Source organism: Leopardus geoffroyi, chromosome C1 (genome assembly GCF_018350155.1).
Source record: "Leopardus geoffroyi isolate Oge1 chromosome C1, O.geoffroyi_Oge1_pat1.0, whole genome shotgun sequence".
NCBI lineage: Eukaryota > Metazoa > Chordata > Mammalia > Carnivora > Felidae > Leopardus > Leopardus geoffroyi.
Genome location: NC_059328.1, coordinates 79,525,539 through 79,545,058, shown reverse-complemented (window position 1 = coordinate 79,545,058; position 19,520 = coordinate 79,525,539). Strand labels below are relative to the sequence as shown.

Sequence of the window (19,520 nt, the reverse complement as noted above, 5' to 3'; positions counted from 1 at the left end):
GTGCCCCATGGCACTTTAATGATTTTTACACCCCCACGCTGTCTGTTTCTCACAACAAGACTTGCTCACATTTTTACAGTGAAGAGATTGAGGAGTGGACAGTCAGGGAGCAGCCTATGGTCACGCTGCAAGCAAGCGCCATACACACACACACACACACACACACACACACACACACACACTCAGAGATAGGAGAGCTCATTGCATATTTCATAACCATTAGAGAAAGTAGTAATGCTAGCCACTTGATGAATCATGCCACCCTTGGCCTAGAGCAGTGAGAGAGAGACCAACACATGTGGCCAGAGAGAAGCGTGGCTGTGGAGTGACATCCTTAGCTGTGAACTTTCAGAACAAGGTGGCCCCAGAGTTTCAAAGGCATGTTGTATTTTAGTAACCAAAACTATGGATGGAGCTTCACCTCCAGCACTTGTACCACAGCCTGGAAGAAAGTTAATGGAGGCCTTTCTGGCCCAAAGCAGTCAGCTGATGTAGGGAGAGAAGGAAAGGACTGCGGTCTGTGCTCCTGCCATTGGCAGAGACTGCTCTGTGACCCCATTCATATTAGTCCCGTTGTCATCACTGTGCTTCCTGTTCTGGGTCTGTGAGCTTGACCCTGGTAGTACAGGATGAGAAAAGGGAGGATTGTTGGCAGATACAAGATTTCTGTTTTATTAGGGTCTGACTTTGCAGGGAAATTCCTGCCGGTCGGCTATTCAGTCTTTGTCCACATCGCCGTTCACTGTCTGGCCTCTTGACCAGACACACAGACTCTCCATTCTTACTTCCTCATCCCTTTTTATGTTCCAAGACCCATATCGTCTTCTTGGGTCAAGCGTATTCTCTCGTTTCCTGTTCCTTCCATTCCCCAGTTCAGGGGCACAGTGGAGGTGGCCAGAGCTCCCCTGAGAATGGGAGTCCCCAGTGTGTTGAGGGACCAGGTGTCTCCCTGGACCTCTCATGGCAGAAGGTACCAGGAGCCACGTGTACTTTTTAGCAGCTTCACCCCAGCAGGGTCCTCTTCATGCCCCCAGATCCAGAGCTGCACATGTCCCTGTCCTGCCCTTTCTGACTCTTGATAGTGCACCCTCTGAGGCCTAGCCCAGGCCCTGCCGCAGGCAGCCTGTGGGAGTGGTCTCGCTGTTGAAATCAGCAACCAAATTATCCGAGCTGCCAGCACAGAGCTAAGGCAGCAAAAGGCAACAAAGCTAGTCCCTTTTCTTGCTGGGTTGCATTCCTTTCCTCCTCGTCCTGTCGCCCCTGGGCCTGACCACTGATCTCCTCCCTCCCAGACACAACACGATGGCCATCGGCATCGCAGTGGACATTCTGGGCTGCACGGGCTCTTTGGAGGACCGAGCAGCCACCCTCAATAGGATCATCCAGGTGGCGGTGGAACTGAAAGACTCCATGGGGGACCTCTATTCTTTCTCGGCCATCATGAAAGCCCTGGAAATGCCACAGGTGAGGTTCCACTTGCTTCGTGTGCCCTGCGGGCCTGTGTGCACTCATTGTTCTGCAAAGTGGTCTGCAAGCCCATGCTTAGCAAATCACAGACTATTTTCGTCCATCTCAGAAGGTAAACTGAATCATACTGAAAGCAGCTTGGATTAGGGGACAACCCAAAGCAGTGTCCTAAGTGTTTCGGTTCTGTTTTTAAAAACAGTGGATGATTGTTGACTGCCCACACTCTCTCTCTGGCATACAGTAAGAAGAGTCGTCCTCAGGAGCCATCGGTGTTCCTTAAGAACCAATGAGGATGATCTGTCTGGCTAATGTGTGTTGTATAATAGAGACTGCTCTCATCTGGGTCATCAGGCATTTGGGGAGCTTCTATCTGAGAATCCCCAGAGTGGCTTGTCTCAAAGTATGTTCCTTAGGTCAGCTAAAAGAGACTTCCGTTAAAAAATTCAGATTTCTAGCTCATCTGCCAGATAACCTCCTAATTAGAGTTTCTGAAAGTGTGCATTTGCAGTTTATATGCTTTGATGGGCTGTTTTTAGGATGTGTTGAACCTGAAAGTCTGTATTTAAAATCGAACAGACCTGGGGCGCCTGGGTGGCGCAGTCGGTTAAGCGTCCGACTTCAGCCAGGTCACGATCTCGCGGTCCGTGAGTTCGAGCCCCGCGTCGGGCTCTGGACTGATGGCTCAGAGCCTGGAGCCTGTTTCCGATTCTGTGTCTCCCTCTCTCTCTGCCCCTCCCCCGTTCATGCTCTGTCTCTCTCTGTCCCAAAAATAAATAAACGTTGAAAAAAAAAATTAAAAAAAAAATAAATAAATAAATAAAATCGAACAGACCTGACAGAGGAAAGTTGTTCTGTTATCTTGATTGCCCAGATTCCCGCTTTCCCGTTTCTGTCCTGCCAAGCAAGCCCTAGGCGTTTAAAATCTCGCCCTCAGGCTCCTCTAGTCCTATATAAACCCAGTCTGCGACCAGTCATTTAGCTTGGCTGTTTCATAACCACAGCTGAAAATCCACCACTGCCACTAGGGGAGACAGCTACAGTCACATGTCCTGCAAGTCAGAGCACATTTGAGCAAGGTCTAGCCATGAATTCAAGCAAGGTCACCCTAAAAACAAGTTGAACAACTTAATGCCTTCACAAGGAAATTTGGGGGGGAGTCAGTTCCTATTACAGTATTCTAACAGTTTGAAAACTCTTTAGACATACTGGAATTTCATAGGCTCCATATTTAGAATAAGCAAATCTAGATGTATTTTCATGATATACTGACTCCTATAATAGGGGTTATAATTTTTCACTCATGTTGTTTCTAATTTATATCATATTTATTTCTTCTTAGCCAAAACTGCCTGTAATTTTGGAAGGCTGAGGCAACAGACAGAGTAAGCTGAGTGTCTGTCACCCTCCAGCTCAGAGCTTTCTCTGAGAGCAGCAAAGAGGATGTTTGAGGGATCATGTGCTTGCCCTCCATGACATCACACTCAGCAATTAGGGACTTCTCCCCAAGCACCTAATATGCCTTTGCAGGTGGCTCCCTAGCCTCCAGCAGCATCAGACTCTCCCTGATGGCATTGGTCCTCCAGGATATTCCGGACCCTGCAATGAGCTAGGGCACTGCTGGGGGAGGGAAGTGGCAGACCCAGGGAAAGCCAAGAGGAGAATCACATCCCTCCTGTGTATCATCGTCCAAACCTGTCCCTATACTACAGGCTCAACATGTCTTCTCTTTGTAGCTTCTAGTATCAAGAATGAGCATCCAGCAGATGGGCCCAGACAAGAGACCAGGGCTGCTTTCAGAAAGGCAGATACTTCACAGGAGGTGGGGGGCGAGGGGAGATAAGGCACATTGAGAAAGGGGTGGCCAGAGGAAGACAAGTAGTGTCTTTTCTGTCCCAGCAGACCTGCGGGTGCTGGTAGCTTCACACCGTCCTCTGGGAAAATGCAGCTCTTAGAGGCCAAGGGAATGAATCTCTTACCAGCTATAAAACCTGGAGCAAGTTAACTATTCTCTTCTGGTTTCTGATCTGTAAAACGAGGCCAAAATACTGCCTCGCGGGGCATTGTGAGGATTAATTGAAATTCCTCAAATACCCAACACAGAGCTGGCCCTTGTCCCCCAAGTATTAGTGCCGTTCCTCTTTCTTATTTCATGTAAAAAACCTCAGATGCTTAGGCTTGCTGGTTTTATGGTATGAGTGGGGGTGGTTTGTCTCAGAGCAGTCAGAGTCAGTGGCAGGTGTTGGCCTTGACTGTTCTAAAACAAACAATAAAGGAGTGAGTAGTGGCATCATATGGTCTGGGCAGTGTTCTCTGTGTCTCAGACATTATTACGAGTAAATTAAAATGCTGTATGCTCTGTTCATCCATGCTTTCATCAATATAACCTCTGGACAGTTGGCAATTCCCATCAACATTTACCATGCATGTATTCTTTGACCCAGTAATTACACTTCTGGAAATTTATCCCCCAGATATTTTCACACATAGACACATTTGCAAAATCTTCACAAGGTACTTTCATAATGGAAAAAAATTTCTAAAGCTCTCTGGGAGACTAAACTTTATCCATAAAGTGGAACTTCATGCAGAAGTTTAACAAAATAAGGCTGTCTGTGCTTGTTTTATACTACTTCATGGAAAAAAATGTGTAATGTATGAGATGCATTTTATATAAAAAAGTTGTGTATATGTGTGTGTGCAAAGATTCGTGCACACACAGAAGAAACTGAGCTGCCTCTGGATGGGCCATCAGAGCAATACAGAACAGGGTGGGATGGGGGTTAGCCTTTCTCTATACGATGCTCTCAACTGCTTTGACTTTATTTTAAAGAGAGCCTTTTCCAAAATGATCACACCTTTCTTTCTTCCAGATCACAAGATTAGAAAAAACATGGACTGCCCTCCGGCACCAATACACCCAGACCGCCATCCTCTATGAGAAACAGCTGAAGCCTTTCAGCAAAATCCTGCATGAAGGCAGAGGTGAGTGCAGAGTCAGCACAAGCAGGCGTGTGTCTGTGAGACCATTAGGTCACGTCTGCTCTGGTTTGATCAAAGCCTTGAGCCGGACATATCATGATACCCGAGTTATCTGTAGGATTGTTGATGGATCATCAAGGCTTTTTATCAGATGACAGCATTACTTCTAGAAGAACTGCAGTTGCCAAAACAGGACATGGGCTACCAGTCATCTCATTCTGTGCTTACCTTTCTTAATTGAGGTGTAATGTATGTAGCATTATATTAGTTGTAGGTGTACGATGTAGCGAGTATTTGTGTATATTGCAAAACGATCACAATCCAATCAATACCTACATCATACACAGTTATGAAATTTTTCTTTCCTGTGAGGAGAACTCTCAAGATCCACTCTCTTGGCTCCTTTCAAATGTGCAGTGCAGTGTTAACTATAGTCACTGTGCTGTACGTTACCTCCCTATTACTTTTTTATTCTGTACCTGGGAATTTGTATCTTTTGACCCTCTCCACCCATTTTGCCCACCCATAACCCCCAGGCTCAAGCAACCATCAATCTGTTCTCTATATCCATAAGTTCAGGAACTTTTTGGGGTTTTTGGTTTCATTTTTTTAGATTCCACATATAAGTGAGATCATAGTATTGACACATATATTACATATGTAAGATATACATATATAGTTACAGTATTGATCTTTTTCTGTGACATATTTCACTTAGCAAAATGCCCTCAAGGTCCATTCATTCATGTTGTCCCAAATGGCAGGACTTCATTTTTTTTTTTTTTTTTTTTTTTTAAGTTTAAGACAGAAAGAGAAAGAGAGAGAGTGCATGAGCAGGGGAAGGGCAAAGAGACAGGGAGAGAGAGAATCCCAAGCAGGATTCTCACTGTCAGCACAGATTCTGACACAGGGCTCAAACCCACAAACCGTGAAATCATGACCTGAGACAAAACCAAGAGTTGGACGCTCAACTGACTGAGCCACCCAGGCATCCCTCATTTCTTATTTTTATGGTTGAATAATACTCCAGTGTGTGTGTGTGTGTGTGTGTGTGTGTGTGTGTGTGTGTGTGTTTATAAATATGTATATAAGTATACCCACATTATCCATTCATCGCATTAGTGGACACTTTGGTTGTTTCCATATCTTGGCTTTTTTTTTCAGTATGTTTTTGTTTTCTTCAGATAAATACCCAGAAGTGGAACTGCTGGATAATATGGTAGTTCCATTTTTAATTTTTTGAGGACTCTCCATACTGTTTTCTATAGTGGCTGTACTAATTTACATGCCTGCCAACAGTGCACAAGGGTTCTCTTTTCTCCACATCCTTTCCAATATTTGTTATTTGTCTTTTTGATATACCCATTCTAACAAGTGTGAGGTGACATCTCATTGTGGTTTTGATTTGCATTTCCCTGATGATCACCTTTCCATATACCTGTTGACTATCTGTATCTCCTTTGGAAAAATGTCTATTTAGATCCTCTGCCTTTTTCATTGGTGTTTTTTTTTTCTTTCTGCTTTGCTGTTGACTTGTATAAATTCTTTATATATTTTGAATATTAACCCATCAAATATGATTTCCAAATATCTTCTCCCATTCAGTAGTTTGCCTTTTCATTTTGTTGATGATTTTCTTTGTTGTGGAGAAACTTTTTAGTTTGATATAGTCCCACTTGTTTATTTTTGCTTTTCCTATCAGAAAAAAAAATCATTGCCAAACTAATGTCAGGAAGCTTCTGCCTATGTTATCTTCCAGGAGTTCTATGGTTTCAGGTCTTACATTCAAGTCTTTAATCCATTTTGAGTTGATATTTGTGTATGGTGTAAGACAGTGTCTGATTTTCATTGTTACATGGGGCTCTTCAGTTTTCTCAATACCATTTATTGAAGAAACTGTCCTTTCCCATTGAACATTCTTGGCTCTTTTGTCATAAATTAAGTGGCCATAAATGCATGGGTTTATTTCTGGGCTCTCTATTCTGTTCCGTTGATGTAGGTGTCTGTTTTTATACTAATAAAATATTGTTTTGATTACTATAGCTTTGGAATATAGTTTGAAACCAGGAAGTATGATGCCTCCATCTTTGTTCTTTCTTAACACTTCTTTGGCTATTTGGGGTCTTCAGTGGTTCCCCCATATTTAGGATTGTTTGCTGTATTTCTGTGAAAAATGCCAGTGGAATTTTGTAAGGATTGCACTGAATCTTAGATTGCTTTAGATAGTATGGACACCATGAACACAGAGTATCTTTCCATTTTTTTGTGTTTTCTTCATTTCTTCCATCAGTGTCATATAGTTTTCAGTATACAGGTCTTTCAGCTCCTTAGTTAAATTTATTCCCACATATTCTTTTTCATTTAACTGTATGTGGGATTGTTTTCTTCATTTCTCTTCCTGATAGTTCATTGCTGGTGTATGGACATGCAACAGACTTTTGTATATTAATTTTGTATCATGCAACTTTACTGAATTCCTGTATTAGTTCTAACAGTTTTTGATGGAGTTTTTAATGGTTTCCATATATAATATGTCATCTGCAAATAGTGACAGTTTTACTTCTTCCTTTCCAGTTGGAATGGCTTTTATTTTTTTTCTTGCCCAGTTGCTCAGTCTAGGACATCTAATACTATGTTGAATAAAAGTGCTGAGAGTAGGTATCCTTGTCTTGCTTCTGATCTTAGGAAAAAAAGGTTTCAGCTTTTCACCATTGAGTATGATTTAGCTGTAGGTTTGTCATATATGATCTTTATTATGTAGAGGTATGTTTCTTCTATACCTACTTTGTTGAGTGTTTTTAATCATAAATGATGTTGAATTTTGTCAAATGCTTTTTCTGCATCTATTGAGTTGATCATCTGATTTTTATCCTTCATTTTATTAATGTGGTGTGTCATATTGATCGGTGTGTATATGTTGATCCATGCTTGCATCCCTGGAATAAATCCTACTTGATCATAGTATATGATCTTTTTTAATGTATTGTTGAATTCAGCTTGTCAGTATTTTGTTGAGGATTTTTGCATCCTTGGTCATCAGGGATATTGCCTGTAATTTCCTTTTCTTGTAGAGCCCCTGTCTGGTTTTGGTATCAAGGTAATGCTGGCCTCATAAAATGAGTTTGGAAGTATTCCCTCCTCTTCTGTTTTTCAGAAGAGTTTGAGAAGGATTGGTATTCATTTATGTTTGGTAGAATTACCAGTGAAGCCATCTGGTCCTGGATTTTTGTTTGTAGGGAGATTTTTGATTATTAATTCAATCCCTTACTGGTAATAAGTTTGTTTAGATTTTCTATTTCTTCGTGATTCAACCTTAGTAGGTTGTATATTGTTAGGGACATATTAATTTTTTCTAGGTTGTCCAATTTGTTGGTGTATAATTGTTCATTGTAGTCTCTTATGATCCTTTGTTTATCTGTAGTTTCAGTTGAAACTTCTCTTTCATTTCTGATTTTATTTGTGTCATCTCCTTGGTGAGTCTTTAGCTAAAGGTTTGTCAATTTTCTTTTCAAAGAACCAGCTGTTAGGTTCATTGATACTTTCTATTGTCATTGTAGTCTCTATTTCATTCTGTTCTAATCTTTGTTTCCTTCCTTCTATTAACTTTCAGCTTTGTTTGTTCTTTTTATAGTTTCTTGAGGTGTAAAATATGTTTGAGATTTTTTTTTTGTTTCTTGAGGTAGGGATTGATGAGTATGAATTCTCTTAGAACTGTTTTTGCTGCATCCCATAGATTTTGGTATGTTGTTTCTCGATTTTCATGGTATTCTTTTAGTTCCCTTTTGACCCACTGGATGTTTAATAGCATGTTGTTCAACGTCCACATATTTGTAATTTTATACTTTTCTTCATGTAATTAATTTCTGGTTTCATACCACTGTGGTCAGAAAAGATGCTTGATAGGATTACAGTCTTCTTAAGACTTGTATTGTGACTTGCCATATGATCTACCCTGGAGAATGTTCCAGGTGCACTTAAGAATACGTATTCTGTTGCTTTTGGATGGAATACTCTGTATATATCTGTTAAGTCCATCAGATCTAATGTGTTGTTAAGGTAGTTATTTCCTTACTGATTTTCTATCTGGATATCTGTCCAGTAAGTGGGGTATTAAAGTCTTCTACTATTGTGGTGTTGTCTGTTTCTTCCTTTTGGTCTGTTAATATTTGCTTTATACATTTAGGTGCTTCTATGTTGGGTACATAAATATTTACAAATGTTATATCCTCTTATCAGATTGATCTCTTTACCATTATGTAATGCTCTTTTTTGTTTCTTATTACAGTCTTCATTTTAATGCCTATTTGGTATAAGTATAGCTCCTCAAGCTTTGTTTTGGTTTCCACTTGCACAATTATCTTTTTCCATCTCTTGAACTTTCAGTCTGTATGTGTACTTATATCTGAAGTGAGTCTTTTGTAGGAAGCATAAGGATGGGTCTTTTTTTTTTTTTTTATCCATTCAATCACTGTATGTCTTGAAAATTTAGTCCATTTACATTTAATTATTGATTGGTATACTTTTTGCCATTTTTCATTGTTTTCATTCATTACTTGCTTTCATTATTTTCTGTTTTATCATTCCTCTCTGCCCCTTTCTTGTTCACCTCATTAGTGACTTGATGATTTTCTTTAGTGATATGCATGGATTCCTTTCTCCTTATCTTTTGTGTGTCTACTGTAGGTTTATGCTTCCTGGTTACCTTGAGGCTTACATTTAACAATTTATAACAGTCTACTATTGAAGTTGATACCAACTTAAGTTTGAATGCATTCTAAATCTCTACATTTTTACCTCCCACACGTTTTGTTTTTGATGTCACATTATACATCTTTTTACCACTTCCATCTTTTAACCTTCATACTAGCTTTATTAGTGATTAATCCATCTTTACTATTTATTTTTATCAGTGAGATTTGTACTTCTATATGTTTTGTTAATAATTAACACCCTTTCTTTTCAGCTTACAGAAGTCCCTTTAACATTTCTTGTACAGCCAGTTTAGTAGTGATGAACCCCTTTATCTTTTGTCTAGAAATCTCTTTCTTTCCCTTTCAATTCTGAATGATAGCTTTGCCAGATAGATTATACTTGGGTTGGAAGTTTTTTTTTCTTTTAGCACTTTGAATATATTGTGTGAGTCCCTTCTGGCTTCTAAAGTTTCTGCTGAAAAATCTGATAGACTCTTATGGCAGTTCCCTTGTACATTACACGTTTTTCTCTTACTGCTTTTTAGATTTTTTCCTTTTCATTAACTTTTGACAATTTAATTGGGTAGGTCTTATTTGTAACTCTCTGGGCTTTCCTAGATCTGGATGTCTATTTCCTTCTTCAAGTTAGGGAAGTTTTCAGCCATTATTTCATCAAGTAAGTTTTCTGCCCCTTTCTCTTTTTTTCTAGGACTCCTATAATGCAAATGTTAGTTTAAGGGAGTTATGGAATGTCATCAAGAAGACTATATTCACGTTTTTCTTTTTTTTTCTGTTTGTTGCTCTGATTGTATGAGTTCCATTGTCTTGTCTTTGAGTTCACTACTCCTTTCTTCTGCTCCATCTATTCTGTTGAAACCCTCTCACGTAATTTTCAGTTTTCTTCAGCTCTGTGACTTCTGTTTGGTACGTATGTTTTCTACCTCTTGACGTCCTCACTGTGTTTATTCTTGACCCAAATTCAGTGAGCATCTTTATGACCACTATTTTGAACTCTTTATCAGGTAAATTACTTATTGCCATTTCATTAAGGTTTCTTCTGTGTTTTGTTCTTTCATTTGGAACATATTCCTGTTTCTTCATTTTGCTTGACTCTTTGTGTTAGTTTCTGTGCGTTAGATAAAACAGCCACCTCTCTCAGGCTTGAAGAAGTGGCCTCATATAGGAGATGAACCTTATCATTCAACCCGGACCTAGTTCTTGGTTGTCTAACCTTTGTGTTTGTCCAAGCAGTCTTTTTTCTATATTTCATGGCTCCCAGTAGTTGTGGATATGTCAAGACCTGTCAGTGTCCCAAAGTGGAGGGTCTCAGCACCTAGATTCGGTCAGCTGGAAGCCAGACCCTCAGGCATCAGTTTTTTTAATTATGCAAATATATATAATCCTGTGGGAATGCAAGCATAAGCCCCACTGTCCACGAGAGCCAGGTAATCTGGAGGTGTCTCCTGGGTGACAGTTGCAAAAAAAGGGCTTCAGAGAAATGTATTAGCTAGCTCCCTTCTGAGAGGTATCAGGAAGCTATAGCAAGGCAGAAGGAGAGTGCAAAGATGGTGTCCACAACTCTACATATCTGGGAGCATCTCTGTAGGCCCCAATTGTGTGCCAAACATGAAGCCCACCCCTCGGGCCAAAGCTCCAGGACAAGCAAATAGGCTTCTTTCCCAGAAAGACTGGGGATGTGTCTCAGTCGGCTGGCTGTGCTGTGCCTTAGTGGTGCCTGTCTCTCCAGTTGTTACAGTTGTGAGACACGGAATCACAAGTCCCTCTGGCCTTCAGAGCCAAGTGGTCAGGGATGTATCATGAGGAACAGCCACAAAAATGGAGACACCAGATGTATGTAAAATCTCCCCTCTGGAGATACTGGCACTCTGGAATTTGGCAGAGGGAGAACATATAGATGGTGCCCACAGGAAGCAAGAAAAAATGATGGCACCTGCCGGCTAGAACAAGGCAGAGGAAGAACGTGAAGATGGTGCCTGCCAGCCAGCGGATCCCTGGCTGTGTGCTAAATTAATGCCTGCTCCTCAGACCAACTCTTCAAGATTAGCAAATGAGCCCCTCTTAATTGGCTAACTCCATGGTGAGCCGTGGGGCAGGTGAGTCTGAGCACACAAGCCCTTTAAGAGCTCTTTCTCAGATTGTCTCAGACTTGTGGGTCTTGCAGATGTATGCAGGGTTGATTTTCAAAGCTAGATGTTTTGGGGGCTTGTCTCTTTGGTGCAGGTCTTAAACGCAAGGAGGCTGCAAGTTTTGAGTTCTCTCCCAATTGTGGGTTGCTGTACCAGGGTTGGGGTTTATGACAAGACTGGGTCCTGACCTCTCCTACCTGCTTCGATGTGGACCACGTTTTGTTCACCTGATATGTAGGAGTTGCTCAGTTTTTAGTTTTTTTCCAGAGGAATTTCCATATTTACCTGCAGAGTTGGGTGTGTCCACTGGGGGGAGGTAAGCACAGGCTCCTCCTACATCACCATCTTGAATTGGAACTGTCTTTGCTTAACTTGGAGAAAAGAATATAACATAGAAAACTTTACCCTGTTTTTCAGAGTCTACGTGTGTTCCCCCCAACAAAATATCAGTCCCACTATTGATGCCTCTTGTGACCTTAATGGAGCGCCAGGAGGTCACTTTTGAAGGAACTGACATGTGGGAAAAAAATGACGAAAGCTGTGAGATTATGCTGAACCACTTGGCAACAGCCCGTCTCATGGCAGAGGCTGCAGACAGCTACCGGATGAACGCCGAGAGGATCTTGGAAGGTAAGAGCTATGTTCTATAGGCCACTCTCTACTCTGCAGAGTGATTAGAATGAAGGAACTTTGAAAAAGCATGGATGGTCTCAGGAAAAGACCAAATAGGAAAGATTAAGGCATGAAATTCCATTTCTTACGATGAATCCTTACTTTCTCTTAATCTCTAAGTGACTTGAGAGTCCTGTTTATCCTTTTTTTATGTGTTCAGTTGTGTCAGTGGCATAGAATAAGCTGAGAGAAAGGGTCAACAAGGAATTGGTCAGCCTACCTACCATTAGAACTCCTGATTGGAGCTATTTGAAGATGTGATGGGCCAATATGGGGAGTTAGACTTCTGTGTGACTTCATTTATCTGCATTCCTGTTTCTTCCCAGTCACACTGGGAGGTGAGCTCCCCTGCTTTTAGCATCAGAGGGTCCAACACAGGTAAAGGCACTGCAGAGACAGCGTGGAGAGAGATATAAACCACCAGTACTTAGGTCTGGATTCATGTAAAGTGTGCCTTAAGTAATGACCACCTAGACTGAAGGAGGTGGATAGAGGTGGGAAGGACTTCCCTGTAGGACTGCAGCTGAGAAAGAGTCTGTTAAGGGTTTTAAACATGGGAAAATGTCATGACATGGTCAGATTTATTTTAAATTTTGCATCTGTGTGTGGGAGGCTGGAGGGCTGAGGGCTTGTAGGCAAAAAGACCATTTAGAAAGCAGGTACGAGAAAGAAGGCTTTACTCAAGGTGGTTATCAGGAATGACTATTTTCTCTTCTTCACTGTATTTCTGAAATTCTTCAAGGGCCCAAAGTTATATCCACAAAGTTAAGAAAAAATTATATAGGGCAGGAGAGGCCTATTTATTTCACCATAAAGCAAAGTTGTTGCTTCAGAACCAGAATTTGGGTCTAAACAATTTATACTGCTGTAGGTTTAAGAACTACATACCTGTTTCAAGTTTTTCCTCAGAAAGTTCTCCATAGTTGGCAGTGTAGGATTCAAAAAATAAAAGCACATAATTCAATTCACCAGATATTAGAGTGCCTATTTATACAAGGCTAATAACTATACTACCCTAGATGTTGCCTAAGCCAATATATTAGAATGGGTTTTGAGAAAAGCACTTTAAGCTGCTCTATAGCAAATCACTTTAAAGGTATCTAATGGTATTTCTCAGTTAATCCTGCTACAGGTTTATATAGCAAGTTCCCATTGCTGGAAGTAACTATGAACCCAGTAGGAGCAGAGATTTGCTCAACTAACAAATACCCAGCCGAAGGCAGGGACTCAAAGCATGTTAACTGAACAAATGGAAGTCGTCATCTGGCCTCCAGGATGTTATCTGTCAAAGATATTCTGGCTTCACATGGAATGATGGACAAAGAAAGGCTTCTATTCTTAACCACAAAGATCCTATAAATCTAGATGGTAGAGATATATTTAAGGACAGAGCAGATTAAGCCAGAAGTAATCAAAGATGAGAACCACAGCCTGACTCTTTGGCTGTTGGTCTCTACTTCACTAATAGAGTTGACTGAATATTCTTGGCTTTAAGTAGAGCAGATCTTCTCTTATGAAACAGAGGGAGAGAGTCAAGAAACAGATCCACACATATGGCTGTCAATATATTTTTGAGAAAGGTGCCAACGAAATTCATTGGATTTAGTCTTTTAACAAATGGTGCTGGAACTATTGGATAGGATATGTAAAAGAAAAAATGAATCATCTTTACTGCATACCATATACATTAATTAATCCAAAATGGATCACAGACCCAAATGTAAGAGCTAAAGTATAAAGCTTCTATAAGATGACATAGGGAAAATTCACTGTGGCCTTGGATTAGCAAAGCTATTTTAGGACCCAAAAAGCCTGAACCACACCAAAAAATGCTGATGAATCAAAATTCTAAATTTTGCTCTTCAGAAGATACCATTAAGAAAGTAAAAAGCCAAGCCACAGACTATAAGAAGATATTTGCTAAACATTTATCCAATTAAGGATTTATATCTAGACTGTATAAAGTACTCTTAGAATTCATTAAGAAGACAAACAAGATTTGAATAGATGCTACACCTGAGCAGATCTTCAAATGACAAATAACTACATAGAAAGATGTTCAAAGCATTAATCATTAGGGAAATATAAATTTAAACCACAGTGAAATAATACACACTGTCTAGAATGGTTACAATTTAAAAAGAATGATAATACTAAGATTTGGCAGCTTGTGGAGAAGCTGGAGCTGGTGAGAATATAAAATGGTACAACCATTTTGGAAAAGAGTTTGACAGTTTCTCTAAAATAAACATAGATTTACCATATGCCCCAGTAATTCCTCTACTAGAGAAAACACATGTCTGCACAAAGACTTATATACAAATGTTTACAACAGTATTCATAACAGCCAGAAACTGGAAACAGTCCGAATCTATCAGTTGGTAAATGGATAAACAAAACGTGGAATGTCTGTATAACTGAGTACTACTCAGCAGTGAAAAGGAATGAATTGATAACAGGCAACAACATGGAATACTCTCAAAAACATGGTGCAAAATAAACCAGACCTAAAGGCCACATCGTCAGTTTCCATTTCTATCAAATCTGTAGGTGAAACAATAGCAACAGAAAGCAAAGAGGCACTAGGTAACTTCTGAGGGTGACAGAAATATTCTAAAAGTGGTGGTGATGGTTCTATAACTTGTACAGGGTATTCTAATCAAACTGTGCAGAATCATGACACGTAAACTGTACATCAAGAAAGCTGTAAAAACAGAACAAAACAAGGTACTTTAAACACTTTCCCACAGTGGTTTGTGCACACCAATTTTATTCTGTCCTGTTTTAGTCAGTCTCCTTGGTATCCCTTCTCTGAAAGTGCTCAGGTCCTTGACCATGGGGCTCTGCCCTTCCCTTATGGAAAACAGAGCCTGGATTTTTCCTTGGGGCTCTTCTTAAAGTTCTGATACAAGATGAAGTTCATTTTGATCCTACCTACCTTATGCAAGTAGTCAGTCTTTCAGTCTGTATTCGAAAACTGAATTAACTTTTCTCTTTTTATATTAGGTTTTCAACCAGATGAAGAAATGAGTGAAATCTTCAAGACTGAATTTCAAATGCGATTGCTATGGGGCAGCAAAGGTGCACAAGTCAATCAGACAGAAAGATATGAGAAATTCAACCAGATTTTAACTGCCCTCTCACGTAAATTGGAACCTCCTCCAATAAAGCAGGCAGAGCTTTGATAACTCTTGAGAATACCTTAGGATATTATTTCAAGCTTCTCCAGTTTCTTCTTTGGGAAGGCTTATTGTTTGATAAAGTAACAATGTGCAAATCTGACAGTATACAAGCTTTTAGTATCCACAGGATATTAAACATGTAAATTGCACAGAGCACACTTATTTATGAATTGTTTAAAATTACTACTGATTTTAAAATGAAGATAATTTATTATGAAGGTAACTATTGCTAATGTTGATCAGCAAATTTAAGAGAAGATCTGGCTATGTTGGCTGGTTGCTTTCTATTACTGAGGCGTTTGACCATTTTAAATTTCTTGTCAGATAAGTGTAAATAGAACAGATTTTAAAAGCATGAAACATTTCAGAAGGTATCAGTTGTATGATATTCTTTAAATATGAGAAGTGTAAATAGTCAAATGAAAATATATCTTTTTGTGAAACAATTGTATCTAGTCTCTTTAATATTAACTCATCAGCATAGAATAATTTTATCTCCTACCTTCTTCCCTAGAGACTATATCCTAATAAACCAAAATTAATGAGCGTGGGATGGAGAATTTAAGGTTCGGCCTGGGAGACAGAGTCAATAGTTATATAGGGTAGACCTGTGGTGTTTGCTAGCAGTTGACTTTGGTCAGGTTAACCTCATCATATCCTGTGTGCAACACAGCACCTGATATAAAGTAGGTACCCAGATGTTAGTATATTTCATGACATCAATGCATTTGAAACTAATGGGACTGGTGAGCTTCCAGTCCCAGATGGCAACATAGGAAGACCCTGAACTCACCTCTTCCACAGATATACCAAATTTACACCTATTTATAGAGCAATTCCTCCTAAAGAACTGAGGGCTGACTGAACAGCTTCTGCTCAACAAGAGGTAGAAACCACACAGAGAACAGCAAGAGGAATGGTGACACAGTAACAAAGGGACCTCCCCCCCCCACACACCCCCAAAGCTGCAAACTGCAGTGAAGAAGGATGGTACTGAAAAACCGTGAGCAGATTCGTTTGCCCTGGGGCACAGGAAAAAAAAAAAGTGCCATGGTTTAAAAGGGCTACTAGAACATAAAGGAACTAGCCCTAGCACCCTGCCAAATAGTTGGGGAGCTGCTGGAACTCTCTGGGTCAGAGAGACTAATGAGCACCATAGTTTGTTTCCCTTTCACCTTAGTGCAGATAGGAACATGGTCCTGGCACCATAGCCGGCCTGCCACCTTGGTGAGCCCCAGGCCCCTAGCCCACAGCAGCCCCAAATGCCCTGGGGTGAAAAAAAAAAGCCATAGTTTAAAAGAGCAACTAGAGGGGCACCTAGGTGGCTCAATTAAGCATCCAAGTTTGGCTCAGATCAAACTCAACGTGGTTCATTGAGTTCGGGACCCGAGTCTGGCTCTGTGCTAACAGCTCCAGAAGGAAAGAAAGTGGGGTGGGGAGGAAGCAATTCATCTAGAAGAAAGGGTGGAGACTTAAGGATTGTCAAGCAGAGAAACTGGTGGGCTTTTAGGTATATTAAAACAACAGTGTCTACCATGTGAGGTTGAAAAGTTAATTAAAACAACAGAAGCCAGAATGGGGAGATTCGTTACTAGAGTTCTGATCAAGTGTTATTCTTCTCATCAGTAGAAGAACAAAGGGACCCCCTTTGTTCAGCTAAAACATACTGATTAGCTTTAAGTATATAAAATGTCAAGGGTAAATGCTATTAAGAAAAATTAGGGTCAAAGTTTCAAACAGTAGAGGAAAAAATGGAGAAAACGAAAAAATATATATGTAAAGAGACAGTAAAGTGAGATGATTAGCAGGCACAAAAATGGCAGAAATAAGTCCAAATTTATCAATAATCATTACAAACATAAATACACTGAACCTGCCAGTTAAAAGAGCATTCTAGATTTAACACAAAACCACCTTATACTCTAAGAAACATAAAGCATAAAAATATATAACAAAGTAAAGTGCGTTAGAAAAAGTCAGGATAATTATAAGAGAACAGGGTGTGATCAGGAGGACACAGTGGGAGTATGGAGTGCTGGTAATGTTGTATTTCCAGACCCAAGTGTTGACTTTCTAGTAACTTAAGCTTACATTTAAATTTTATGCATTTCTCTGAACGTATACTTTATAACAAGGTATTAAAACATTTGCAAAAAAAAAATGTGATACCTAGGAATGGTTTTAACAAAAGATGTACAAGAATTTGGTGAAAAAAATTTTTAACTTTAAACACCTGAAGAAAAGTAAATGAACGGGAGCATCATGTTCCTAGATTTCAAAATTTGGTATCAGAGATACTTTTTTTTTTTTTTTTTTAACGTTTATTTATTTTTGAGACAGAGAGAGAGCATGAACGGGGGAGGGTCAGAGAGAGGGAGACACGGAATCTGAAACAGGGTCCAGGCTCTGAGCTGTCAGCACAGAGCCCAACGCGGGGCTCGAACTCACAGATTGTGAGATCATGACCTGAGCCGAAGTCGGCCGCTCAACCGACTGAGCCACCCAGGCGCCCCTCAGAGATACTAGTTCTTAAAATGACCTATAAGCTCAATGCAATCCCAATCAAAATCCAACAGGATTTTAAAAAAAAAATTTTTTTTTCAACATTTATTTTTTTGGGGGGGACAGAGAGAGACAGAGCATGAACGGGGGAGGGGCAGAGAGAGAGGGAGACACAGAATCGGAAACAGGCTCCAGGCTCTGAGCCATCAGCCCAGAGCCTGACGCGGGACTCGAACTCACGGACCGCGAGATCGTGACCTGGCTGAAGTCGGACGCTTAACCGACTGTGCCACCCAGGCGCCCCCCAACAGGATTTTTCAAGCTTGATAAGGTTTTCCTAAAATTTACATGGCTAGAAGTAGTCAACACCATCCTAGGAAGTTAAGATGGAGGGAGGGGGGGAATCTGTTCTACTAGACCTAAAAGCTGATTATTAAGCTACAGTAATTAAATTGTCATTGGAAATTTGATAAATGACAGAAGTAACTTTGGCAATCAGTGGGGGAAAGGATGACTTTTTAAATAAATAATTCTTGGACAACTGGTTAAGCAAATGAAAGGGAAGAAAACAGCCCCTTGCCTCCTATCATACACCAAAATAACATACATGCGAAAGGCAAAACTATAACACATTTAGAAGGAAATCTAGAATATCCTTTTTACTTTGAATCAAGGAAGAATTTCTTAAACTAGACAGAAAACAACATTAAATGTAAAAGATTGGCCAATCTACATTAAAACAGACTTCTACTCATCAAAAGAGGTCATAAATTGAAAGAACAAAGAGATGTTACTAAAAAGACATGAAACTAACCAAAGATTAGCATGGTAGGCAGCCTCCAACAATGGTCACTGACGGTCCCTGCAGCCTGGTGTTCACACCCTTCTGTTGTCCCCTCCTACACTGTAGCAGGTTTGCTCTGCATTACCAAGTACATGGGATAGAGGTAATGCTGTATCATGTCTGAGATTAGGTTACAAAAACTACAGCTTCTGTCTTTTTCTCTTGGATCCCTGAGGCAAGCAAGATGCCATGTTCTGAGCATCCCTATGAAGAAATCCACACGGCAAGGTCCTGAGGCTGGCCAACAATCATGTGACTGACATCTTGACTGCAGCCTCCTGAGAAACTGAGCCAGTTTTATTATGCTACACAGCAAAATAACTAATTAGCATCCTTAATAAAGAATTCCCATGAATAGATATGGAAAGATAACCAGAAAAAAATGGGCAAAAGATATAAACAGGCTTTTCACAGAAAATGCAAAGTATGTTTAACTTCATCAATAAACAGGGAAAGGCAAATTAAAGATACATACCATTTTCATCTGTCGAAATGACAAAAATTGGCCAGGATATGGAGCCTAAGTAACCTTGATATACAAGTTGTAGGTATGTAGAACTGTTATAATCACTGTGAAGGAAAAATGTGGCATTTTTTTTAAAAAACTGAAGATAAATATAACCCACAAACTAGCAATACAGAACTCCTGTATCCGTAAACATGCATAAGAATGTGCATAGCAGCATTGTTTATGCAAGCAAAATTCAGGACATAGCCCAATTGTCCATCAAGAGGATGGGTAAATTGTGTATGTATATAATAGAATACTATACACACTAAAATGTATACACACTAAAATGAACTATGCATAAATATGGATAAATCTTAGAGCTGAGTGAAAAACCAAGTCTCAGAAGATACCATGCAATATTCAAAATATTTAAATGTTAATATATAATTCATATATGAATCCACCATAGATGTCAATGTGTAAATCAAGAAAATAAACCCTTTATTTTTTTTTAATGTTTACTTATTTTTGAGAAAGAGACAGAGTGCAAGCAGGGGAGGGTCAGTGAAAGAGGGAGACACAAGA

At 39.9% G+C, this 19,520-nt stretch overlaps 1 protein-coding gene across 7 annotated transcripts in view; it reads left to right on the top strand.

The window, feature by feature from the left end:
• BCAR3 (BCAR3 adaptor protein, NSP family member) overlaps positions 1 to 15,584 on the top strand; it is a 163,071-nt gene extending 147,487 nt beyond the window's left edge. For all 7 annotated transcript variants that reach the window (XM_045478338.1, XM_045478335.1, XM_045478334.1 and 4 more), the window contains 4 exons: positions 1,293 to 1,464; positions 4,338 to 4,449; positions 11,702 to 11,914; positions 14,963 to 15,584. In XM_045478338.1, coding sequence (XP_045334294.1) covers positions 1,293 to 1,464; positions 4,338 to 4,449; positions 11,702 to 11,914; positions 14,963 to 15,141 — 676 coding nt within the window. In that variant the 3' untranslated portion in view covers positions 15,142 to 15,584. The remainder of the gene's footprint in view (positions 1 to 1,292; positions 1,465 to 4,337; positions 4,450 to 11,701; positions 11,915 to 14,962) is intronic.
• Positions 15,585 to 19,520: the final 3,936 nt, after the last annotated feature.